Below are 26,522 nucleotides of genomic sequence, written 5' to 3' on the forward strand. Positions count from 1 at the left end.
TGAGAGGAGTAGTCTAAAATAAAACGTAGAAATTGGCTGGTAGAGATTACTTACCAAGTTAAATCAATTGAATTGACACAAAATGGTAAAATGTGAGGTATTGTGGTAGAATCAATCCATAGAGATAAGTGCCACTGATTTTTAAAGAAAAAAGAACTAGTGTCACACCACACTTTGGTTGATATTATTTTGATTCATGACTACTTAGCTAGCTAACACATTAAAAGTCCAATCACGTATTTTATTCTGGTCTACCCAATATTCTCATGTACTAAGTATACTTTCAAAAAATTAGAAGGGCCAATTTCTATATTCTTTCTTGATGACATCTGTGATCAATTCATCTAATCAATGGGTTGAAATTTGATTATTTTTTTGGGTGGGACAAGGTGATAAAGTTCTGATTTTATCACTTATTCAGCCATTTACTTATGCTTTAGTAGTTTTTAGTATATATTTAATCTCAATCAAATGAAATTACACTGGTAGTTTAACGTCAACTCGACCAATATCTATATACATAAAATATATACATAGAATAAGTTTACACCATGTTTGCGTTCACAGAGTCTAGATTCTGAATTCACCTTTGGATTTCCTCATATGCGAGACTCTTAATTTTCGACAAGTGTAAATAAAAGTTGATACTTTTAATGCTTGTTTTTCAATCTGTTTCGAGGTTGACAATATCTATCATTCAATTTGTTAACTACTCTATGAATGGTTCAAGATTCAGTGATGTTGAGATAACCTTGGTCAATTCTTAGAAAATCACTCCAATTCTCTTTTCTATAAAGAAAAAGTTTAATCCAACAGCTTCACCCACTACTGAAATGATAAACACAAAACACAGCCTCTAAAAACTCATTGATGATATAAAGCTTTGAGCAAAAATGATGCATTGATTTGGACTGAGAAAAAGGAAGGAATCTTCTAATCATTTCAACTTTAGAACTCAAAAAGAAAGAAAAAGAAAACTCATCCCTCCCTCCTCAATCTTCCCCTTTAGTACTTGTCATTTTCTGATGGATAAATGTAGTGCCTTTCAATTCAAATTCTAATCCACAAAAATACTCTTGAAAGATCTTCAAATTATTATTTTCAATGAAAAATCTATCCTCAGACCAACATGGATTGTGGTGCAATGGTGGGACTGCTCCACCATTAACTAGAGATCTCGGGTTCGATCCCTGGGTATGGAGAAAATCACCCCCAAATGGGACAAGCAGTGCGTGATCCGGATTTAGTCGGAGCTCCAATGCAGGCTTGGGGTGGGAAACCTATCCTCTGGAGAAAAAGTGGTCTGGTCACTCTCCATCAGGATGGCCTTTCAGTGAAAGGAAAAAAGAATCAGAGTTTTGAGGTTCAAGTGGTCAAAAAAGCTTTGAAAAGATGTTCTTTAAAGTATTTTCATGGTGGTCCCAAATCAGCCTTGAACTGTTTTAAGTTTCAAAGTAAATGTAAGATACAATACTAATCAACAAAAGAATCCATAAAAGAAACACTCTAAAATATTTAGGCTAGGTTCTACCTAGTTGAAATGATGTTAAGCATAGCCAGAATCTTGATCAAATACATGTAAGGCTTTGCTTTCAAGCTTTTTTATATGTACCATATTCTTAACAAAAAAATGTCTAATCATCAAGTCAAACTTTAATTAGTGCATATCACTAGAAACTAGAGTATAGAGTCGTTACATAGAAGAGGAACAAATATGTCATATCCTTCCTACTAAGCCATCCATCCCACTCAAACCAACCAAAGGAGAAAAAATGATTCAAGTACTACACAAGCAAACATAATAGCAAGTCTACATCATCCACATGGGGTAAAAGAATTAAAACAAGAAAGAAAGCTAAAAAAAATATCATGTTTTGATCAGTTAACCATGACCAAGCAACATTATGCAAATCAATAATTTGTTTTTCGATTTAGTCGATAAAAACATAATTGCCTGATAACTATCTATAGGGAAGTTTGAACTTTGAACTAAGCATCATATGTACGAGCCCGTTTGGATTGACTTAAAAGTTGGTCAAACCTACTTTTAAATCAGTTTTTTACTTCTGGAAGTGATTGACAAATATAAAAAATAACTTAAAATAAGTCAGAAACCAAAAGTAAGTCTCCCCTACTTTTTATTTTTTGACTTAAAAGTCATTTCAGTTTGACTTTTTATTTTTGTCTTAAAAACTACTTTTTTTTAAGTCAATCCAAACGGTCCCGTAATGACGATAGGCTGATACAGGAGACTCCAAATTGTCCCTACATAATCAAGTTATTTACAAGGAGCAATTGTCATGTAGTATTGACTATTTTCTCAACAATTCAGCATATTCATAGACTTGCATAATTCCTTCAAGTTGAAAAGAAAAAAAAATGAGTTATTTAATTCGATTATGGAAGTGCATCGAACAAAATATTTACCCTAGGAATTCCAGGTCATCTCCTCTCCACTGAGACAAGTAGTGTTTCCCACATATGAGATGATACGATACAATGTAACCCAAGGAAAGGCTGTCTGTAACATCTCCTCTCCTCTCAAATGCACCAGATAACATAGACCTTGATGGCACTCTGTTGAAATTAACATCATATATATTCTTGGTTGTTTTGTTGTTCAAGAGATTTCACACATAACATGGCGATGCTGATAAACTTTAGGATGATTATGTTGTTTCAATCACCATTCTCAAATTAACAAATAGACAAATAAATACAATAACAATTGTGCCTTAGTCTCAAACAAGTTGGGTTGGTATATAAACTCATCACAAACCAATATTATTCAAAGTAATAATAATACTAACTATCAGAAGTTCATTGTATTTTCTACTGGCGTATAAATTTCTGAGGCTAAATACTTAGAAAAGCATATGACGTAAAGTAAAATTGCCAACATGATTAAAACATACTTTCAACTAAGGTATCACCTATACAGATCTTTTTCTTCCATTGCACCTTATGTTTCACTAAATCTGCATGGATCCCAAGAGATTGTATATACTTTGAGACAACTCATCCTCTTTTAACACCTTTATTCACCATGGTTTCACATTTATGGACTTATGCATTTTGTGGTTGACGTGGGTCATGACCAAACCAATTCAAGCGACCTTCTCTAATTTATCATTGACGTGTCTAACTTGAACCTTCTTGCCAACGTGATCGCTTCTAATCTTGTCTAGTCTTGTATAACTGCACATCCATCTTACATTGTATTCTTTGAGCATGCACTCATTGATGAACATTGATTTTAGTTAGCAGTTAACACATATTCACAAGGGTTGTAGCAGTCATTTCTTATTCAAGGAAGGGGCTCCACTACAATCAGTATTCAGGGGCGGATGCAGTGTATACTATGTGGGTTGCCAGAAACCCAATAACTTTTGTCCAAACCCAGTATTTTATTGAGAATCCGTTAAATATATAAGAAACTGTTAGTTGGGAACCCATTACTAAAAGGAGCAGTTGATACATCAGCAAAGCTCGAAGAAGCAGAAGCTTAACTGCCCTCTTTGACGAGGGTTCAATTCCCCTGGAGCACTATAAGTGCCTTCTATTTTCAACAAAAACAATGCCGACCTTTATTTTCTCTCTCTCTCTTTCGATTTATTTTGAAAATGGTAAGAACCCATAAACTTTAAATTTTGGATCTGGCTATGTTAGTATTGATGAATTTTTGTTCATGAAGTACATACCCCATGTAAATATGTAAATATACCTTTGCATGCATAGTATGCACAAATGAGATTTGAGAAACAACACAACTTTATCAATCACCATAACATACATTTTTCTTTACAAATAGTAGAAGTCAAGTCATAAAGGAAAAGGATAGTTGACACTACATATTCATTACCATACGCCAAAAATACTAGTCAGGAAGTTAATTGATTCATTCTCCCGCTTGCAATTTGGCGGTCTCCTAAAAATGACATAATATGTGAAATGTGAAAAATTAAATAGGACGGCCATCCAATCAGTAAGCACACATAAAAACCAAATCCTTATCAAGGCTGATAGTTCCACTTTGTGGAGATTCTCAACTATTGCAATTAATCCAACATTTCATAAGGCTTTAAAGAAAGAGAGAACTGTATAAAACCAGCAGTAGATGTTCATAAAGAAAGAGAGAACTGTATAAAACCAGCAGTAGATGTTCATAAAGAAAGAGAGAACTGTATAAAACCAGCAGTAGATGTTCATAAATAAATAAAACTAGTCTCTAAGGCTAAAACATATTTTCCTTGTGTGGATCTAAATAACTTGGAAGTGAAAGAGTTACCTCAGTGAATCCAAGATATCTATTCTGTGCTTTTTTCTCAAGTGGTGGATTTACATTGTTTTGTTGGGAGCAATTGCCATCCTCATCTTTCTAAATGCTTTACGCGTGCCCTATTATTATTTTTTCACTTCATATTTGATCCTTGTCCCCACTGAACTCTCTCAACCTACAAATACAGATGATGCATCTGATTAGCTGCAATAAAATACTGATGACACCTTGTATGACTTTTACTACAAAGGAATTTAAAGAGAGAAACAAAGGATCGGTAGCTTTTGTAAAATATTACTGAGATACTGTATAGTGAATTCATAACATGTAGGACTCTTGAGCTTCTATTATGAACTTTATCAAAATAAAAATGTATCCTGTTTGCTCTTTCTTTATATTTGTTTTTCATTTCAGCACCCTTCATGATTATATGCTATATACAATTGTGTTGCCATATTACAATGTAAAATGAGATGGTCCAAACTTTTGCGCCCCCACCCCACATGCATATGAAGCACCAGCTGATGCGAATAATCTACCAGTCTTAAATTCTATGATAGAATGACTTAATTGAAAACAATCCATCCTTTCTCATCTCTCATCTTACACGAGTCCTGGCTAGTGTGTGAAGGATGATGTTTCAAAGCACCTCAAGCAATCTCTAGAATTCAGTTACCTCCCAATCCTGCAAATTTCTCCCAAACCTCAAGTCTCACATATCTCCCATACTGGAAGCCCTCCTGATATGTTATGTTTTCATCTCTCATAGACTCGAGATCCTGCCTATATTCGGAAAAAATCCCGAGCACACCTCTCCACTCCACGTATCATCTAACAGGCTAATTTTGCTTCCATCCCACCTTCAAAAATGCTACTACTTCTGAAGTCTCTTCTTCCCTTCATGATATTTCTCAATAAGTCACGAAGGAGCGCTAATGTAATGTTCCTCGTTCTCCCTACCTCGTCCACAATTTTTTGCTATCATCCCTTCACATAGCCCACTACTGAGTCTCGAAACTCCACATCCATTTTCCCACAATGCCTTCTTGAACAGTCCGAGACTCTTCACCTCAACTCAAGTCCCATTTTTTTATAAGGTAAGATTTTAAATAAGAGGTATCAAGGTGGTACAAAAGGAAACAGGACTCATGCATAGACCAAACAGACAAGCTATTACTCTTTCCTTCCTAACAATTGAGAAAATCCATGTATTGGTCTATACTAACTAACAGATTGCTTTTACACCAGAAAGACAGATTATGCAAACATTGATTTTTGACTCTAGAAATGGGAATCCTACTCCCTTCGATGCATACTTTGTTTCTCTCCATTTTCTTAGGGAAGTGACGATTTCCAACTAACCAAATTATGAATCCTAACTTTCTGATATTAAGCTCCATACAAAATTCCTCTAACCTCTCCAGCTTCTTGTCACATTAGTCGGTGTCCAGAAAAATAACATTTGATAAATGGGAATTCCCTTCCTCTCTTTGACAAGTATCTCCCTTGTAATCTAGTTAGTATCTTTGCAAGTCTTAACTCTATCAATTATTATGTTCCTCCATAGTGCGTCTTTGTACAAACCTCCCAATGAAAAACCTACTTAGGTGGTAGCTAGGGAGGTCACCAACTCTACAATTGAACATTTCAGCAGTTAATGGATCCTCCTTGAATAGGTTTAACACAAACGAATTCAATGAAGATATTGCTCAACAAAGGACTAACGAGATCCACAACTAACTTAATTTGGATTCTTTGATGATATCCCGGTGTCCTTTTTTTTTTTTACATTTTATATAAGGCAAGCTAATTTCACTATACTTGGGTGAAACTCGCCTTTATACAAGTGGTATGCCAAAAAAATAGTAAGCCTACGAAAGACACCCAATCTTCTATACAACAGGGAATATCATGGGTTCACCAAATATAAGCAAGGATAAGAGGCTACTACTCAAATTAACAAAATTCATCTCTATCCCTTCAAAAATTCTCCTATTACGTTCACTACAAATAACTCAGAGAAGTGCTAATGGAACAATTGTCCAAGCCCTATGCCTTTTCCTCCTTCTACCCCAACTTCAACTGAGCATCAATTCCTTTCCGGTGCTTGGCATCACCCATGACAAGCCAACTGATTAAGTATTTCCCACCATATCGCGGTGTCTTTTAGGGTCCAACTCATGCAAAAGACAAGAATTCTAGATATGAAGGACTTCTTAGAGTTTTTTCTACCTTCTGCTTAGTGATTTTTTTTTTTTTTTTTTAAAAGCTGGTAGTGTTTACTTCTGCTTAGTGAATTTAGGTTGATACCCTACTTCACCTTTGATTCTCTAAATTTTTCATTTGATAAAAAAAGAGCCGATAATTTAACAAAAAAATTAAAATTTTATTCTATATGCCCCAAAAGCTGAACTTTTCACAAATATTTAGAAAACTGATAAGCACGAGAAATGTACATGATTATGGATATGCATTATAAATATTTCTAAAATTAATCATTTGATTTTGTTTAAGAAAACACGAAATATATATATATATATATATATATATATATATATATGAACCCCTCTTCGGCAATTAGCTAAGATTAAATTGAAAAAAACAAACTCACTCAAATTAATCTCTGTGAGGAAAATATTTTTAACAACATTGTAGCAGGTGTGGTAAATTATCAGAGTGTGGTGTACTGTTGATGCACCACACTGAAAAACCGGAGGTGACAACTGAATAGAAAAAGAGTAATCACCATTGTGTACGTGGCATCGAAATGACCACTGAGTGGATTTAAGACCTTCTCCGCCACCTTGGAACCCCATCTTTAATTACCCTGAAGCTATGCATGCAATTCCTCCCCAATCTTATTGCACATGATGCAGTCTCGTTTCTGAACCAGGGGGGAGGCTGGAAAAAAAATGTAGTTTGCAAGGCAAACGGCAAGGTCACTAGAAGTAGGGAGCAGAGTTTAGGAGTACATAAGGGGCTGTAAGTGCTGATGAAGGATATGAGGAATAGGCGAAAGATGAAAGGGGTGGAAGACTCTGCAATATATGAGATTCTTAAAAGATTAGTTGATTACATTACTGAAAGGTCCAGATTGTTTCCTTTTAAACAAATTAAAGATCAGCCAAGTGCAATAATCCAGGGTTTGAAATTAAGAAATAACTTGAGGAGCAAAAGTGCAAGTTGTCTTTCTGAATATTTTTTTATCAACTTGATCTACAACAACAACATACCCAATGTAAATGATCTAGTCGTTCAAAATATTTCTAGCTCCCTTTCTAACTGGATTCATTTAATAAGGAGTAATCATTTAGAAGATAAATAACCATACATACTTGTTATGTGTTCGATTTGTATCTTTTAAAATTATGAATTTTTGTTTATGCTGAGACTCCTGAATGGCATTTTTGAAGCTATATCTGCTGTAAAAGGTTGATGTGCTTAATCAGACCAAAGATAGTTGGCAGACTACTTGAGGAACAAATAGAATTGAGCCACCAAGGTCTCAGATGTTTAATATCTGCATCAATACTTGACCAAGCAAGATGTCAGAGACTACGAGAGGAGGAATTAGAGCATGCATGAATGGAGGACTAAGGAGACAAGTTGCATACGGAAATAGCTCGCTCTACTCATATAAATGCATGATATCATAATATTCCTCATCCTCACCTCTATCTCAAGTATTTAATATGTGTTGGAGAAGCCGATGGACATAGGCTTGCAAATATCGAGTAATGTACCCTGGGAAGGGTAGGAATTATGTAAATATTCGTAGCTTAAAACTAGTACATTCATGAAAATATGGACAGCAAGTGATATCTTGCAAGACTTCAGCAATGCAAATAATTCTAATAAATAAGGAGGAATTAGAAGATCCTTCCTTTTGGACCACAATTGATGGCAAGGAAAGGTAACAACAACAATTACACCTTGATCCCAAACTAGTTAAGGTCGGCTATATGAATTATCTATATCCATTCCATTGGATTTCGGCTGTTCCATTCTACCACTCAATTGTTTGTCTTATAAGGCAAATTAGAGATTCTGTATATCTGAACCTATCCCTACACTGGTATACAATCTCTGAACAAACTTAAAAGACTCTTATCAAATACGGGATCTAACATAAATATGTAATTAGCGACTATTTTAATCTAACCGGTGCATATTGCCTATTTGGATTATTTTCTTCTATGGTGTTCTGTTCATCACAAATATTATATGGATTTCAAGAAATTGGAGGTTCATTGAGACAACTTGCTTCCCTGTGATTTTAAGTCTACCTCATGCCTTTCTTTTTACAACCATGATGTCAGACTATGCTCGAATAATTCCCGGGATGCATGTCACCTTCCACCACCAACAACAAATACCAGAAACTCTACTCACTCTTAAGTCCTCTTAACAAACAAAGTTATTCCTCCCATTCCCTACCACTGCAAAAATAAACACATAGATATACACAGGACCAGCACAACTCCCTATTTGTTCAATTCACATAAGTTGCTAACATTTTGGGCATTGCTATTATACATTTACATTAGTGAAAGTGTAAAATAGGAATGCCATTAAAACAAAGGAAATTAGGAAGTACCTTGAGTCAGCGGCATCGGAGCCCATTGCATTTGCACCTCACACTGTAAACGGGTTTGCGGTGGCCGAAAGTGGCTATTCTGCTGCTTTCTCTTCTTAGTTCTTACGTCTCTTATTTTATATATAAATATAATTTTGTGTTAATTGCAATAGAGTGCTTGTACAACACTAGAAGTGGCAATTGAGTCCTCGTCCAATTTATAGTACTAATATTTAGATGAGCTAATGACATGCTAATTTTATTAACTCAGGCTACTTTGATATCTTAATTCAGACGGTTTTAAAACAAAATTTATGTGCGGTTCAAAATTGATTCATAATAAACTGTCTTAATACTTTTTTATTTTGTATGTTATATATATAGTCATAATATAAAAAAAAAAAATTAAAAATTATCAAGTACTCAAACAAAATATTTGATGCATGGACGATATAATATGAAGGCTGAATCTCGACTCTGATGCTATATAAAAATGGATTTTGAACTTAACTAAATCCAAAAACTAACTTATGAAAGAAAAGATTAACCAAATTCATATAAGAAGAACAATTGCCCTTGCCTTTTCTGAGGTGAGACTTCTTTAAAATATGACCTTCTCTTTTCCTATTAAAACACAACTAGGTAGGAAGAGTTATAAACTTTTTTAAAAGACAAAAAATATGGATCCAATTATGAATATGTTACATGTAAAGAAGGTACCAATTGGTCAATTTGATGTATTGCCAATATTTGCACATTGAATTTAAAGCCAAGAGAAACAAATCGAATGGCATACTGCCGTAAATACAATAGCAAGGCCATAGTTCTGTAACTTTTCTAATAAGGTCTAGAATTTTTCTTTCCTAGAGAGCAAAAAAAATTAATTATTCAAAGCCATATTATTTTTAACAAATTAAAGATAGACATACTTCCCAAACGAGGAGCTACCACATAATTTCATCAAACTTGTTCACTTGTACTAGCTAATCTCTGCTTGCACCTTCTCAATGAAACTTAGCATGCTCTCTAATCCTTTCTCATCTGAAAAAAAAAAAGATGGTATTTGCCATTGTTGTTAAACAACAAGGGCTACTTTTGAAGGATTCGACAATTTTGAAGAGTCCGAAAAACACAACAGAAAATAGTTGAATTAATAAAAATGTTAAGAGGCTTACCAAATCTTGGTATAGTGTGGCCCTTAGGATGATGAATGACCACTGGATCAACATATGATTCCAAAAGTTTCATCCCAGACGGCTTTAGGAAGTCTTTCTCACCTATAATATCCAGTGAATATAAGTGTAGAATTTTCATAATACAAAGGTTGTAAGTGTTTAGTTTTAAAATATAGTATTTGTTCATAACGAAGTTAATAGTACACGGTGTTTAGTGTAGTTAACCCTTAAACATATATACAAAGTCTTTGATAATTTGTAGGGATAGAAAGTACCTAAGAAGTGAACAGAAGGGCATGTAATTGCTGGTGAATAAGCTTTTTTGGCCAGTGATTTAATCTGCATTTTCGCACCTCCAATTATTATCAGATATTTTATTTTGGGAACCTTTGTAAGTCCCACTCCCTGCCATTATCACGCCAAAATAACCATGGATAAGTGAAAAGAGGATAAATATCCTCTGCTTTCAATGAGATTGTGGGTTCGAGTCTTCAAACAAGTAAAATAGCTAGGAGCTAGTGTTTACCTTATCCTGCAATCCAGACAATGCTCCAGAAAGAATTGCCCCCTGAATTGTATAAAAAAACAGAGAATACTCAGTATCAGATTGTGCAATTTTCCTATAAAGATTACAAATTTGAAATGTGAACAAAGAAAAATAAAAGTACTTAAAAGAGTCAACTCAAAGTTATTCAGAATCAAGAAGAAAAGTAAGAGAAAATAAAAAATTACATCAATATCAAATTTTTTTCAAATTTATATCCAAACACCCAACTAAGATAATTTTAAAAAAAAAATTAAATCATACCTGGGAGAAACCAAGAAGACCATCGAAAGGTCCATGCTTAATCATACACTCTTGTATATATTCAAGACACTTATCAAAATTCTCATACTCTTTCAATTCCTGTATTTCAAAACAACAACAGTTATAAAATAAAATATTTTTTTTTCTTTTATTTGAAAATTAGTAAGAATTAATTAGGCGTGCAACGCAACGCAACCTTATTGAACTGGTACCATTCATAATAAGGAGGGTCAAAGATGCCTTCAACTTCAGATTTGCCTTGAGATGGAAATGGCGCATCAACAAAAACTAGATCCAATTTATTCACAACTTGAATTGGCCATTTATCAAAAATTTGCTTCTTCAGAATTGCTCCACTCGTTCGAAACCCATGAAGACAAAGAAATCTGGGCAATTTCCTCTGATTGGCGTTGGCAGATCCTTCACCTGCCATGGTGGCGACTGAATTTGTCTGCTGATGGATATTCATTGTTTGGCCATACATTTTGGAGCTACTTTTTGAGAAAATTTTGGGTAAATAGTACAGTATCTGCTTACTCATAGAATTTATCTAATTTTTGAAAATAGATTTCAAAACTTGTAAAAAGAAAAGTGGGGGAAATATAATATTAATTTCTTTTTAAAGTTCAAAATCTATTCCAAATTTTTCTATTTTATTTTTTAATAAATCAATTTATTTATGATCCTAAGAGATTGCTTCTAAAATGTGAAAATAGTAGTTATATTTGTCTTTTAACACGGATGGATATTCGTAACTAATTGTAATTTGACGAATTAGAGTAGCTAGTAATTATGTTATTAATAAAAAAAAAATTATTAAAATATCATGTCATGAAATTATGATGATGTATTATTTAGTTCATTATATTTTGTATCAAATTTATGAGTATTTTTTTTTTAGTTTTTAGACCTTATGAGTATAAGTCATGTTTCATATTTATATTTTATATAAAAAGTGAAAACTATGATCATGTTTGTAAAATGTAAGAAATGTAGGAAACGTTTGTGGAAATTTTCTGATGCTTTATTGATCATCATCTTGTATCTTTATATACAAGTATTTTGTGCAGGAAAATAAGAAAAAGAAAAATATAGAGAAAATTCCAGTTGTACACTTGTCTAAATCTTGTAGAAATATTCTAACAACCTAACTAATTTTATTCCCTCATGTGTTGATATAATATGTTGCTCACGTGCTCTTCTTCATTTCTTTCTTTCTGCAGCTAATAGATGAGTAGGAATTATGTTTGCCAACATCCCCCCTCAAGTTGGAGGGGAGAGAAGAAACCCCCAACTTGGATAAAATGCCATGATGGGAAGCGCCAGAAAGAGGCTTTGTGAAAATATCCGCGAGCTGGAGCTTTGAAGGAGCAAACTGAAGAGAGATCAACCCAAATGCATATTGTTGTCGAACAAAGTGACAATCAAGTTCCACACGTTTTGTCCTCTCATGAAAAAACAGGGTTATGGGCGATATGAATCACAACTTGACTATCGGAGTTAATAGGAACAGGTAATGATAGTGGAACTGAAAGATCCTCCAGTAAATGGATGAGCCAAGTTATCTCGGCAGTGACTTTTCTCATGGACTTGTTTTCGGCCTCTGCTGAAGAAAGGGAAATGGAAGTTTGCTTCTTTGATTTCCATGAAATAAAGGATCCACCAAGGGTAATGAAGAATCCACTTATCGACCGGCGAGAATTCTTACAAGATGCCCAGTTGGCATGCAAAAAACATTTAGAGATAGGGAAGGAGTAGACGATAAGAAAATCCCTTGCCCTGGATCCAAAGCTAGATATTTCAATACACGAATAGTAGCAGAGTAATGAGAGTGGCATGGCCGCTACATAAATTGACTAAGTTTCAACACTGGGAAGGCAAGATATGGACGAGTATGCGTCAGATAATTCAATTTCCTTACTAAATGCATGCAAGTGGTAGGATCAGAAAGAAGTAAGTCAGCATCTGCATGTAGTTTGATAGAGGGATCCAAAGAAGAAGTAACAGAGGAAACATGGGAAGTATCAAATTCTCTGAGAAGGTCAAGAGCAAACTTGCGTTGACTGATGATAAAATCTTATTTCTCTCTAATAATTTCCAGACTAAGAAAATAATTGATGTCCCCTAAATCCTTTACCCTGAATTCAGCATTGAGAAAAGACTTGATTTCAGCAATTTCATGAAGATCATCACCAGTTAAAAGAATAACATTCCCGTAAACTACAACAATAGAGATAAGGCTTGCAAATTTTAAAAAAAATAGAGAGTAGTCATTCAAAGACGAAGTGTACCCCTTGTATCTTAGAGCACCAGCAAGTCGAGAATACCACTGTCGAGAAGCTTGTTTCAAACCATACAGAGACTTTTTAAGAAGACAAACATGGGTAGGTGATAGAGGAATAATCCCAGGTGGGAATTTCATGAAAACTTCTTCCTCTAATGAACCATGTAAGAAGGCATTGTTGATGTCCAATTGTGAAACTTTCCAATATTTCTTTACTGCCACTGCTAAGAGACACCTGATGGTTATCATTTTGACAACAGGAGAAAAAGTATCATTGTAGTCAATTCCTTTTCTTTGAATATCCCCCATCACCACCAATCGAGCTTTAAATCTTTCAATTGAACCATCGGAAAGAAATTTGATCTTGTATATCCATTTTCAAGGTAAAACCTTCTTTCCTAGAGGTAGTGAAACAACTTTCCAAGTGTCGTTGAGTTCTAGAGCTGCAATTTCGACAGCCATAGCAGATACCCATTCATGGTGTGCAGCAGCTTGAGAGTAACTAGTGGGTTCAGTAAAATTGGTGAGGGATCTGAAAATTTGTTGATTAGGAACAGACATGGTATTAAAAGAAAAAACTTGAGTAGGAGGAAGAAAAGCAAAGCACAAGTCTGTAAGATTAGTGAGATAAACACTACTGCATATGAAATCCTTTAGATAACCTGGTTTGTGAGAAAGCCTTTCTGATCTTTTAGGAGAAGGGACATGAGGAATGACAGGGTCTGGTGAAGGAGGATGAACAATGTTAGGAGAAAAATGTGGTGGAGGAACAGAAGAAAAAATGTGATTATTGAAACTGAGGAGAAAATGGTTGATCTGGAACATCAAAATAAGAGGGAAAATGAGTAAAGAGTTGAAAGGATGAGGTAGAAGATGTAGCAAAAGGGAAATGACCTTTATAAAAAACGACATCCCTGGATACAATTATTTTCTTAGTGGTGAGGTCCATGACTGTGTACCCCTTTTGGGAATGAGGATAACCTAAGAAAACATATTTCGTAGCTCGGGGATCAAATTTACTCCTTCCTTGAGATAAGGTGAAACAATAACAAAGACAACCAAAAGTTCTTAAAGACGAGTATGAAGGTGACTGGTGAAAGAGGATTTCATAAGGTGTCTTGCCATGTAAAACCTTTGAAGGAAAAAAGGTTGATTAAATGTGTAGTTGTTAGAACACACTCACCCCAATAAGAAATGGGAACATGGGATTGAAAAAACAGACCTCTAGCAACCTCCAAAAGATGTATATGTTTCCTTTCTACTACCCCATTTTGTTGTGGGGTGGCTACACAACTTTGTTGATGTAAAATGTCATGTTCTTGCAAATAAGCAGTTGCGAGGGTTCCTTTCCCAAGTTCCAAAGCATTATCAGAACTGATACACTTAACCTTCTTGTTAAACTGTCTTTCAACCATAGATAAAAAGGTCTTTAAAATTGGAAAAACATTGTTTTTAGTTCTCAGCAAGAATGTCCAAATTCATCTACTATAGTCATCAACTATGGTAAGGAAATATTTGTAACCATTATGAGTAGCATCTTTATAAGGACCCCAAGTGTCAATGTGAATTAATTCAAAAGTTTCTTTAGTTTTGATTGAACTAGTGGGAAAGGAGGACCTGGTTTGTTTAGCTTGAGGACAAACATGACATATAAGAGTAGAATAAGAAGAATGGTTGATAAAATTAAACAATTTCATTGCTGATATGGGCAAAGGCCCAAGTCTCATATGTTAAAGGCTTACATTTGAAATAGCATCACAAAGAACAGGAATAAAACTGGAATTGCTTCCTTTTTTTGAAAAAGAGACACATTGCTTGACATAATTTAAACTATGCCTAAAATTAGTTGGTTGCAGAAGATATAATCCTTCTCTAAGCTCACCAAAAACTTACCACTCTCTTCATTAGAAGGTCTTACAAGAGACATGCACTAGAAGTAAACAACACATCCCAGTTGATTTGATCACACAACCTATGTATAGAAAGAATATTGTATTTAAAAACAAGAACATGAAGGACATTGGTTAGAGTAAGGTTAGGCAGAATAGAAACACTACCTATATGAGTGACAGTTACCTTGAAAGAATTAGGTAAACTGATGTTAATAGGAACAAGAAATAGGCTTCATAAAGGAGAAAAAAAAGACATCAAAACGCATGTGTTCTAATGCTCATGAGTCAATAATCCAAGTTGCAGAATTAAAAACTGAAAGTATGTGCCTGAGTATTTAAGGATGGTACCAGTTACACCATTTGCATTTATCTCTGTTGATGGCACTGAATGAGACATCTGCATTTCCTTCACTATTTGAGTGATTTCTGCCATTTGTTCCTTAGTAAAGTGTTGAAAGTTGATTGTCCCTCCTTCTTTAGAAGACTGATAAGAGTTGTCATCTCCTGCAAAAGCTGCAGTCCCTTTGATTATAGAGTTTTTCTCTTTAGTGAACTCGATATCCTCAGGGTACCTATGCAGTCTATAGCAACCATCCATTACAAACACAGACACAAGAACAAGTAATATCTACATTTAAAGAGTCCAACTCATCCCATACACGTTTTAATTTAGTGAAATAACCTGATATATCAGAATTCCCTTGCACTAAGCCATTAAGTTCCTTTTAAAGTGAAAAAGGTTGGTATCATTAGACTTACCAAACCTTTGTCAGAGGTTATCCCAAAGCTCTTTAGCAGTGCGGTTCGTTCGAGAAATTCCTACCTCTCTATCTATTTCTGAGATGTTTGAATAAATGACACTATCTCCAATCTCTTTGGATAATGAGTTAAGTAACCAGGAGGTTACCATGTCATTACAACAGTTCCATTGAGAAGAATCAGAAGCATCGGAAGGTGGTGCTTGACATGTGCCATTGATGAAGCCTAGCTTCCTCTTAGCTGAAAGAGCTATCAAAATTGATCTCCTCCAACAAGGAAAACCTCGTCCATCAAACACAGTGCTTATGAGATTCATTCCAGGAGAATCAGATGAGTGAAGATAATAGGGGTGACTGGAGTCCATAGCAGATGTTGCAGGTGCAACAATTGTTCCAGAATTGTTGGAGGGTGATGAAGAATCTCCCATTGTAGATGATGAGTGAATGAAAAATGGATCGAGCTTACTGCTCTCATACAATGTAAGAAATGTAGGAAACGTTTGTGGAAATTTTCTGATGCTTTATTGATCATCATCTTGTATCTTTATATACAAGTATTCTGTGCAGGAAAATAAGAAAAAGAAAAATACAGAGAAAATCTCAGTTGTACACTTGTCTAAATCTTGTAGAAATATTCTAACAACCTAACTAATTTTATTCCCTCTTGTGTTAATATAGTGTGTTGCTCACGTGCTCTTCTTCATTTCTTTCTTTCTGCAGCTAATAGATGAGCAGGAATTATGTTTGCCAACATAAAATATAAGCAATATACTACTAGAAATATAAACAATAAATAACGAGAGTAGATTGTGGAGATCGTCTTATTCAAATGTCTTCAAATATCTCATGTAGTAGTGAAATAACAATCCTATTTATAGGTTGAAAAATCAGTACTTCAAAAGTCACCATGTTAAGTGTCACAATAAGTAGATACATTTTTATCCAAAAGAGTTCATAAAACCTAGAGAATATATGCAAGTAGTTTATCTACTAAGAATATAGACAATCCACTAATTCAATGAATTTATAACACCCCCCTTGAATGTCATAGATAATTATTAGGAGCGATTTTACTTTTAAAAGCCAAGGGAAGAATTATTTCCAGAATGAGGAACTGGCATGAAAAAACATAATTTTATCAAACTTGTACTAATCTCTGCTTGCACCTTCTCAATGAAACTAAGCATGCTCTCTAATCCTTTCTCATCTGAAGAAGAAAAACAAAAGAGGATGGTATTTGTCATTTTTGTTAAAAAACAAGGGCTACACAGAAAATCTAAGTTGCCAATGCCTGGATTGCCGCACCTGTGTCGGACACACAAATTTGAAGAGTACGAGCAACATAGCAGAAAATACTTTAAATAAAGTTGAATTAATAAAAATGTTAAGAAGTGTACCAAATTAATCTTGGTATAGTGGATGGTGAATGACCACCGGATCAACATATGATTCCAAAAGTTCCATCCCATGCGTCTTTAGAAAGTCTAGCTCACCTATAATAGCCGGTGAATATAAGCGTAGAATTTTCATAATACAAAGGTCGCAACTCGCAAGTGTTTGATTTTAAAATATAGAATATTTGTTCGTAACGAAGTTAGCCCTGAAACATATACACAAAGTGTTTGATAATTTGTAAGGAGAGAAAGTACCTAAAAAGTGAATGGAAATGGCATGTAATTGCTGATGAATAAGCCTTTTCGGCCAGTGGTTTAATCTGCAATTTTGCACCTCCAATTATTATCAGATATTTTATATTGGGAACCTTCGTAAGTCCCACTCCCTGTCAATTAACACACCAAAATAAGCATCAGAAGTAACAAGGGTGGATTGCTTCAATGGTAAACAACCTTCACTTTTAATGCTGAGATTGTAAGTTTGAGTTATCGTTTTAAAAAAAAATGGAAACATGTAAAGAATATTATGATTCAAATTGTAACATTAACATTTCCAATACTTACCTTATCCTGCAACCCTGGCAATGCTGCAGAAATTAGTGCCCCCTGAATTGTATCAAAAGGCAGATAATATTCAGAATCATATTGTGCAAACTTCCTACAATATTACAAATTTGAAAGGGGAAAGCCCTCAATTTTGTCCGTGCTACAAAACTTATTGTTATAAAAGTGACTCATATATACCTTATTGTTACACAAATCACTGATATAAAAAATTATATCAAACAAAATCAATATCATTGTACCAAATTTATATCCAATCAAGATAATAAGGAAAAAATAAAAAAATACCTGGGAGAAACCAAGAGCGTCGAAAGGTCCATGCTTAATCATACAGTCTTGTATGTATACAAGACATTTATCAAAATTATCATATTGTTTTAATTCCTGTATTTCCAAACAACAACAACAATTATAAAATAATATAAAATTAAGAACATTATAATTTTCTTGTTAAAAAGTGCAACCTTATTGAACTAACTAGTACCATTCATAATAAGGAGGGTGAAAAATGGCGTCGACATCAGATTTGCCTTGAGAGGGGAAAGGTGCATCAGCAAAAACAAGATCCAACTTGAATTGGCCATTTATCAAATATTTGCTTCTTCAGAATCGCTCCACTCATGAAGGCAAAGAAATCTGGGTAATTTTCTGATAGTGGTGTCGTTTGATGTCTGCTGATGGACATTCATTTTTGAGAAAAAAATTTGGTAAATAGTACAGTAGTATCCAATTTGTTTAATTTTTGAAAAATATATTAGTATATATCATTTTTTAAGTTTAAAAGTTATTCCAAAATTTAATATTTTATATAAAATAATTTTATTTATTTATGACTCCAATTAATTCCCATCTATCTTTTGAGTTGTCTGATCTGAAAAATGTATGTTTGTCGTGAAGAAATTGTTTTAAATGTGGAAATATTGTATAAAAGAATAGTAATTAGTTACCATTGATGTTATTATTTGTCTTTTAATGAATTGTAGTAACTAGTAATTATGTTATTAACAATATTTATTGGAATATCATGTTATAAAAATGATAAATTCATATCAAACTTTTTTTTTTTTTTAATATAATTTTTCAAACTTATGGATATAAATTATGTTTGATGTTTTTCAAAATGAAAATGAAAATTTATTTTTCCAAAAACTATTGCAAACATATTTTAAAATTTCAATCCAAGCAAATTTTATCTAATAGAGTTATTTAATTTATATTTATATATTAACACATTAATTTTATATTTTTATATTTAAAAAGCTATCATATAAATCGATATTAAGTACATACTTTAACTAACGTGCATTAATCGTTGATGATACACATATCTTGTTCGCATGAATTGGTTTGACAAAGATTCATAATAGTGTTTTTTTTTTTTGACTTTTTTTTCTTCTTTTTTTATTGACACTATAATTAACTTAAAAGAATTTTCTTCTTCTTTCATTTACACGTTTTTTCAAAAAAGAAAAGCATCCCAACCCCTACCAGTCATATTCTTCATAATTTAATTTGCAAGACTTTCTCCATTTTAGTTCCAACATTATTTTCTTTTTATAAAAAAAAGAATATAATTTCTTTCAAATCTGAAAATAAATGAAAATCAACTAGGAAGAAATCATACGATTCAGATTTGAAAAAAAGACTTTCTTTCGTACAATTTATTTCAAATCTCATAAAAATAATGGAATAAATATGAAGAAGAAAGAAGATAAATGATTTTTACGTATAAAAGAAGTTAGCCAATATTTATTATCACAATTTTCGAACAAATATGTTTACTCAAATTCAAATATAAACCCATTAAATTTATCAAAAATGATATTCGAAAATTCGTAAGAATTAATTTTTGAGCTATCAATTTCTTTTTGTGATCGATGTAGAAATAAATAACCGCGGCAAAATTTTCCTTCTTCTTCAATCTTAGTATGAAAATATATATTTTTTTAAAGTTAATCTTTCAAGTTATTTGAAAAGAAATTATGTTTTGTGATTTGAAAAAGAATGTGATTTGAGAAGAAGATGAAGATAAAAGGGGGTTGGGTAGGGGAGGGGTGGGGTAGAATAGGTTGACATTTCTATTTATTTATTTTCTTTTTAAAAAAATTAGAAATAAAATGTGTTTGAAATAATTTTAAACAAAAAAATATTTTTTTAAATAATTTTGGGAGCTCGGTGCCACATGTTATTTTTTAAAAAACAATTTTTGAATAGGTAAAAGTATTCAATAAATACTAATTTTAATTGAGATGTCTAAGTGAATTACGTGGACAACTTTAAGGGACAATTGATGATTTAAGCCTATTTAAATATAATAGAATGGCAAACTGCCGTAAATACAATAGCATGGCCATACTTCTGTAACCTTTCTAATAAGTTCGGTCCTATTTTATTTATTAAAAAAAAAGTAGAAATTATATATGTCCCAAACGAGGGACTACCACAAAAAAAAAAAATTAAAAAAATTATCAAACTTGTTCACTTGTTAATCTCTGCTTGCACCTTCTCAATGAAACTAAGCATACTCTCTAATCCTTTCTCATCTGAAAAAAGAAGAATTAATTAACAACACAGAATATAATAAACATTAAATGAAGTTGAATTAATAAAAAAGTTAAAGAAGTTTACCAAATCTTGGTATAGTGTGGCCCCTAGGATGATGAATCACCACTGGATCAACACATGATTCCAACAGTTCAATCCCATACTTCTTTAGGTAATCTTTCTCACCTATAATGTTTCAATTAATAACCAGTAATTAATATCGTATATTTTTTTTAAAAAAATAATTAATCTTCAAAGTGTGAAAAGTAAGATTTTATCATTGTTGGATCACTTAAAAGTTATTATAGATAATTATTCATAACAAATATAACTAATCGCCCTGAAAATAAAGCATACCACCTGCTATAACATATTAAAACACATTTAAGAAAATTAGAAGCTTTGGATACATGTTGCGATAATAACATGTTGAAGTTTAGCAGCTGGACCCCCCACCCCCTCCTAAAAATAGGCATGTTGAAGTCATAAGTTTGGATTTTCTAGCTTATGCTATAGTTTAATAAGTCAATTGAAACAACTCAAAACTGCAATTAGTTATGAAACCAGAATTTTGGAATTGTTTGGTGACTGGATGACGGTTGGAATGTCTCACACAATTAACTATCTTTTAAACAAAATAACTAATTCTTGAGATTAATTGATATTCACAAGAAAATGTGAAATATTTCGAGATTGATATACCTTATACCATCGATCAAACAACTCCTCTTATCTAAAAAATCCTTTATATATATCAAGGCATATAATCTAAATATTCCTCCCAACAATAACCAATATTGACGTATTTATCGATCTAATAAGTTGGAACTATACATTGTGTTTCTCGACATGCCTTTATTTATTTAACAAATACTATAGTACTTAATTTGCATTCTTCCGTGAAATTTCTTAACAAATTCAATTTAATCGAGTCGGCCCAAATTGACCAGAATCTATAGTTGACTTGTCCTAGTTTTTAAAACAAACGTTTTAAAAGAAACAAAATAATGTGTTGTTCATTTTGCACAAAAATTTATGAAATAAATAAAAAAGAATCATACTACGTGTACTGTAAAATAGCCAAAGAACAACAATACAACGTGTTGAATTTTTTGCAGGAAAAAGAAAAGTACCTAAAAAATGAAGGGAAGGGCATGTAATTGCTGATGAATAAGCCTTTTCGGCCACAGATTTATTCTGAAATTTAGCACCTCCAATTATTATCAGATTTTTTATTTTTGGAACCTTTGTAAGTCCCACTTCCTGCCAATATCACACCATGTAATCATCAATTGTCATGAAAAATTTAATTGAACACAAATAATTATGACAGTACCATTGGAATTTTGATATTTTCATTTCACACAAAGAACTAAACAAAAATTTAATTTATCGCGTAGTGTGTACCTTAGCCTGCAACCCGGACAATCCTCCAGAAAGAATTGCCCCCTGAATTGTATCAAAAGACAGAGATACTCAAAATCAAATTGTAATACATCATAAATTTGAAATGTGAAAAAAGAAAAAGAGAAAAGTACTTGAAATGCAGAGAAGAAATAATTATTATAGTAGTATCTTTTTTTTAAAAAGCATCAACCTCAAATAAAGAATTTTATTCCACCTTTAACCGGAAATAGTCTAAATTATGTCTTTTTGCTTTAAAAAAACAATTGTTTTCATAGAAAAAAATATATTTTTGACGTAAATAACAGACCTTTTTAAAAAAATCAAATACTTCCAAAGTACATGCAAAAAACATTGAACCAAATTTATAACCAATCCAACAACGAATAAAGAAAAAAAATGACGAGAGGAGTTGCTCAGATGGTAAGCAGCCCTCACTTTTAACCTGATTGCGAGTTTAAGTCAACAAGGAAGCAAAAAGGGTGGGAGCTCGAGGGTAAAAATAAAAAATAAAAAAATAAAGAGAAAAAAAAAAAAACTTGAATTACCTGAGAAAAACCAAGAAGACCATCGAAAGGTCCATGCTTAATCATACATTCTTCTATGTATTCAAGACATTTATCAAAATTCTCATACTCTGTAAATTCCTGTATTGAAAAACAACAACAATTAGTTGTTAGATCGAAATTGAAGGAAGAGCTATGTGATGGAATTTTAATACTGAAAAAAGGAAGAGACCTTATTGAATTGGAACCACTCGTAATAGGGAGGGTCAAAGATGCCTTCAACTTCAGATTTGCCTTGAGATGGAAAAGGCGCATCAACAAAAACTAGATCCAATTTATCCACCACTTGAGTTGGCCATTTATCAAATATTTGCTTCTTCAAAATTGCTCCACTCGTTCGAAATCCATGAAGGCAAAGAAATCTGGGTTTCCTTTGATTAGTCTTGCAATCACCTTCACTTCCCATGGTGGCAGGCAACAAATATGTATATATATATTTTTATTTTTATTTTCAGAAAGTAAAATGACTCTGTTTTGTAGATTTAGAGAAAAGTCCGTAAGTGTAGGAGGAATATATATAGAGTGAAGGAGAAAGGGCGTCGTGCCAGAATTTTTTTAGGCGTGGGTTGGGGAACGCGTAGGATGAGTTGTCTACGGGATTTGGGGCTCGTGGGATATTCCGTGGACGGTAAAGCTCGACTCAAAAAGAGAAATATTTGGCCAGAATTTGGCCAAAAATGTAAAAAGACTAAAATATTCTTATTTTAATTTTTGCATTTATTTCCTTAATACTTTTCTCTCCAAACAAAACTAACCTTTTTTATATTTCCCAAACTCCTTGAACTACTAAAACACAAACTATTTGGCTGCCAAGGTAAATGAAAAAAATGTTTTTGTGTATATTTTTTTGTGTGTGTATAGTTTATCCGATTTATTTTTAAAAATAAATATTGTTTAGTTAATAAAAAATTTGTACGCTTTAGTTAAAAAAATATTTTTGTAATTTTGTTTTTACACATTAATATTTTTTCATTATAAACCAAATTATGTTCTACATATACATAAAATACATTCCTTCCTCTACCCCTTCCCTGAACTCAATTATGATCATAAGGTGCCAACGCGTACCTTTGAAAAATTATTTTTTCACTTAAAATAAACTACAAATGACTATCTTATCTACTTAAGATTATACTTAATTATTTTGTAATACAAAATTAGTAAAATATAGTAATTAAGTGTAGATTAAAAGATTTTAATTAAATTTTTCTTTAAATATAATCAACTAAATAGATTAGTCTATATAATGGATGTTTTTCAAGAGAAAAAAATTATTTTGAAATTTGGATATTTCTAAAAATAATTGATGATAAGACATATATAACTATGCCATAAATAATACATTAATTTTTTTATATTATAATCATTCCACACAAGAATTAACATATATTGAAAATGGTGAAATTATTTCACTACTTTTAACCATGAATAAAAAATCCAGTTATTCCAATAATATTAATTAAGTGGACATTTCAAAACAAATGAATAAAAGATCACTCAATACGTACTTATCAATTATAATACTTTAAAATAGATGTATTTTATGTATATAATAAATTACAATATGTTTAATGTGTATAAATAAAGTATAACATAACTAGGATATATATTTTTTTAATTTTTTTTATTTAATGTAAAATTTTAATATTTCAATAACGATAATGAAAACTCAAAATACTTAAGAATTGATAGACATCAGCACATTATAGAAATACATAAAAAATTTATTAATATGTAGTTTAATTTTTTAAAACATAATAACCAAACATAAAATTTAAATATGTAGTTAAATTTTTCAAAACATAATAATTAACAAATATGCAATATTACAACATTAATGTGTAACTATCTTGGGTTATTGTTAAATAGGATCTACACTTATGAACCATATGATTTTTAGTATTTCTTTAATGTGTTGATGTCTACCAATTCTTAAGTATTTTAAGTTTTGATTGTTATTATTGAACTATTTTACATTATATATAAAAAACTATTTAAAATGTAATTTAAATAATTATTTAAATAGGTAATTTAAATTTATTTATATAATAAATTCAATAAAATTACTTAATTTTATAAGTTCTTAATCAGTTTGAAACAAATATTAATTTGAGAGCAAAAAAATAAATAATAACATTGTGACTACAACTATGTATACTTAATATTTTAGCATATCATTTAATAACAAATATTTTTTTTATAAAACAACAAATAATACTAATAAAGAAAAATATATAAGTGATGAAACTTTAATCTAGTTTATGCTTAGCAAATTTGTGTTGTCATTATCATCGGAGAACTATGAAGATGTTTTTCTTTCAATTTTTTTTTATAAAAGTTTATTTTGAAATCATAAAGAACTTTCTATATCCTTTCCGTGTTATTATAATTTTTCAATGAAGCACCATCAATGTTTTTATCCAAAAAAAAATTGTATACGTCTCTAGTACTAAAATAATAAATAAAAATTAATTCTAATGAGTCTTTATTTGTGTATGATGTGATTCATATGCAATCGAAGATATGAAGACAATCACATAAGAGGAAACATGATGGTAGTTTGAGTTTTCTACATATTTTGTTCACATACATTCCGCGTATAATTGGATAAAATATATTTTATCACTAATTTTTTTCTAGAAAATCAATGCTTAACAACAACTCCTTTAAATAAATAAGAGTAATTTTTTAGCCAATTCGGTCAATTTTAGATTTATTTTTGAGTGTTGTTGATATAAATTTTTAATATTTAAATTTAGATATAAATTATCTTTTTCACGATTAGAAATTATAAATTTAAATAGATAATCTACACTTTACTCTCTTTTATACTTTTCAAAAAATTTCTTATCATTAAGAATAAGAAATGGAAAATAAATAAACAAAAAAAATAAGTAAAACGGGGAAAAATTTGAAATTGAAGAAGAGATTTTTTTTTGTATTTTTTTAACTACTACTGTAATATATATATATTATTTTTTATTTTTTTAGATCTTGAAAATTTCAAGGGAGAAGAGTGGGTGAGACTTATGTTTTCTTTGGTGAATTTTTTGGTTCCTTTCCCATGTTTAACTATGAAATCATCAATAATTAATCTCATTAATCATTTTCAATGTATTGGAAACATAATTGAAGAATCTATTTAATATTTAAGTTAAAGGATAAAAATGTCCAAAAATAAACTAGTTTATAGTGTGAACATGTCTTTTTTTCATTCTGGCCAAATTTTTATGGCCAAAAGAATTTTTTCTTTTTTTATATCTAAAATTTAAATTGAAATTATTTACTTTTTTAACAAAGAAGCAATTTATCTATTGCATGGCGTTCTTTTTTATGGTACACTATTGACATGTGAAGTCCTGAAGCTCATTAGTGAGCTAATCTCAACCCCACAACGCATGTGATATGTGAATCGAAGTGTAAAAAATTATTTTCTTGAACCTCAAACTTAATTAATTAGTGAATTGAAGTGTCAAACATGGTGAATATATATTATATATATATATATATATATATGGGAAATAATTGAAATTTCACAATAATAATATAACTTATTATTTAATAAAAAGTAGTCTTGAGAATAAATGAATATTACAACGATAATATATAAATATTAGTGCAAAAAATTAATACTTGAATCGTGCTGGAAACTGTCCTAAGAAACTATTTCAACGGTATAAAATGGTTCCTCGGGATTAAATAAACTTTCCCTATCTTAAATAGAGGATACAGGAATCAACGCATTAATTAACATCAGAAAGTTATTAATGGGGAAATAAAATAAACATTGATTAATTAAACGAGGGATTCAGAAATAGAGGCAGCATATAGATGCTTGTTACTCCGTTAGTAAAAAAAAAATGACACATTTATATATTAAATAATAATTTAATTATAAAATATTTGTGTTATCTTGATGAAATGATTTACAGTCACACAAATTTCTATTATTCATTTTGGACTATAAATTTAAAAAAAAATTCTTTCTTTCTTAAACTCCGTGCAAAATCAAACTATCTCACATAAAATGAGACGGAGGGAGTATATATTATAATGAACAAAATGAGAAGAATATATAGGGAAAGAGTGTCATGTAACAATGACAAGTGGCCTTGCCACTTGTCCAATTCCCTACATGCAACATGACACATGGAGAATGAGTTGTCAAGAGAAAAAAACGAGGTAATATCTCAGATGACCACTCAATTATAAACTATTTTCTCAGAAAGTCACTCAATTTTGATTTTTAACTCAAAAGTCACTCAACTATGAATTTCT

The 26,522-nt window shown here is 31.6% G+C and overlaps 3 protein-coding genes and 1 pseudogene across 3 annotated transcripts in view; 1 reads left to right on the plus strand and 3 right to left on the minus strand.

Moving 5' to 3' along the window:
• LOC125814277 (cyclin-D2-1-like) overlaps positions 1-26,522 on the plus strand; it is a 211,034-nt gene that overhangs the window by 163,173 nt on the left and 21,339 nt on the right. The window lies entirely within an intron of this gene.
• LOC125814287 (uncharacterized) lies at positions 9,566-11,379 on the minus strand. Its single transcript, XM_049493757.1, has 6 exons — positions 11,035-11,379; positions 10,839-10,937; positions 10,557-10,598; positions 10,306-10,435; positions 10,031-10,132; positions 9,566-9,896 (listed from the first exon to the last, which is right to left on the minus strand). Exons 1-6 carry the CDS (start codon positions 11,377-11,379, stop codon positions 9,835-9,837), a joined length of 780 nt encoding a protein of 259 aa, XP_049349714.1. The 3' UTR covers positions 9,566-9,834.
• LOC125814092 (uncharacterized) lies at positions 16,849-18,419 on the minus strand (annotated as a pseudogene).
• On the minus strand, positions 20,189-22,699 carry LOC125814293 (uncharacterized). Its single transcript, XM_049493762.1, has 6 exons — positions 22,417-22,699; positions 22,227-22,325; positions 21,682-21,723; positions 21,408-21,537; positions 20,359-20,460; positions 20,189-20,273 (listed from the first exon to the last, which is right to left on the minus strand). Exons 1-6 carry the CDS (start codon positions 22,648-22,650, stop codon positions 20,209-20,211), a joined length of 672 nt encoding a protein of 223 aa, XP_049349719.1. The 5' UTR covers positions 22,651-22,699; the 3' UTR covers positions 20,189-20,208.

Source organism: Solanum verrucosum, unplaced genomic scaffold (genome assembly GCF_900185275.1).
Source record: "Solanum verrucosum unplaced genomic scaffold, falcon-dt-bn FXZP01000230.1, whole genome shotgun sequence".
In the NCBI taxonomy this organism is placed as follows: Eukaryota; Viridiplantae; Streptophyta; class Magnoliopsida; order Solanales; family Solanaceae; genus Solanum; species Solanum verrucosum.

Coding starts and splice junctions, on each gene's coding strand:
- LOC125814293 (XM_049493762.1), bottom strand. CDS start 22,650: ATGGGAAGTGAAGGTGATTGCAAGACTAATCAAAGGAAACCCAGATTT. Junction 21,724..22,226: donor GTCTTCTTGGTTTTTCTCAG/GTAATTCAAGTT, acceptor GATACAATTCAG/GGGGCAATTCTTTCTGGAGG. Junction 20,274..20,358: donor CCACACTATACCAAGATTTG/GTAAACTTCTTT, acceptor TTCTTTTTTCAG/ATGAGAAAGGATTAGAGAGT.
- LOC125814287 (XM_049493757.1), bottom strand. CDS start 11,379: ATGAGTAAGCAGATACTGTACTATTTACCCAAAATTTTCTCAAAAAGT. Junction 10,599..10,838: donor GTCTTCTTGGTTTCTCCCAG/GTATGATTTAAT, acceptor TATACAATTCAG/GGGGCAATTCTTTCTGGAGC. Junction 10,436..10,556: donor TGTCTGGATTGCAGGATAAG/GTAAACACTAGC, acceptor TGATAATGGCAG/GGAGTGGGACTTACAAAGGT.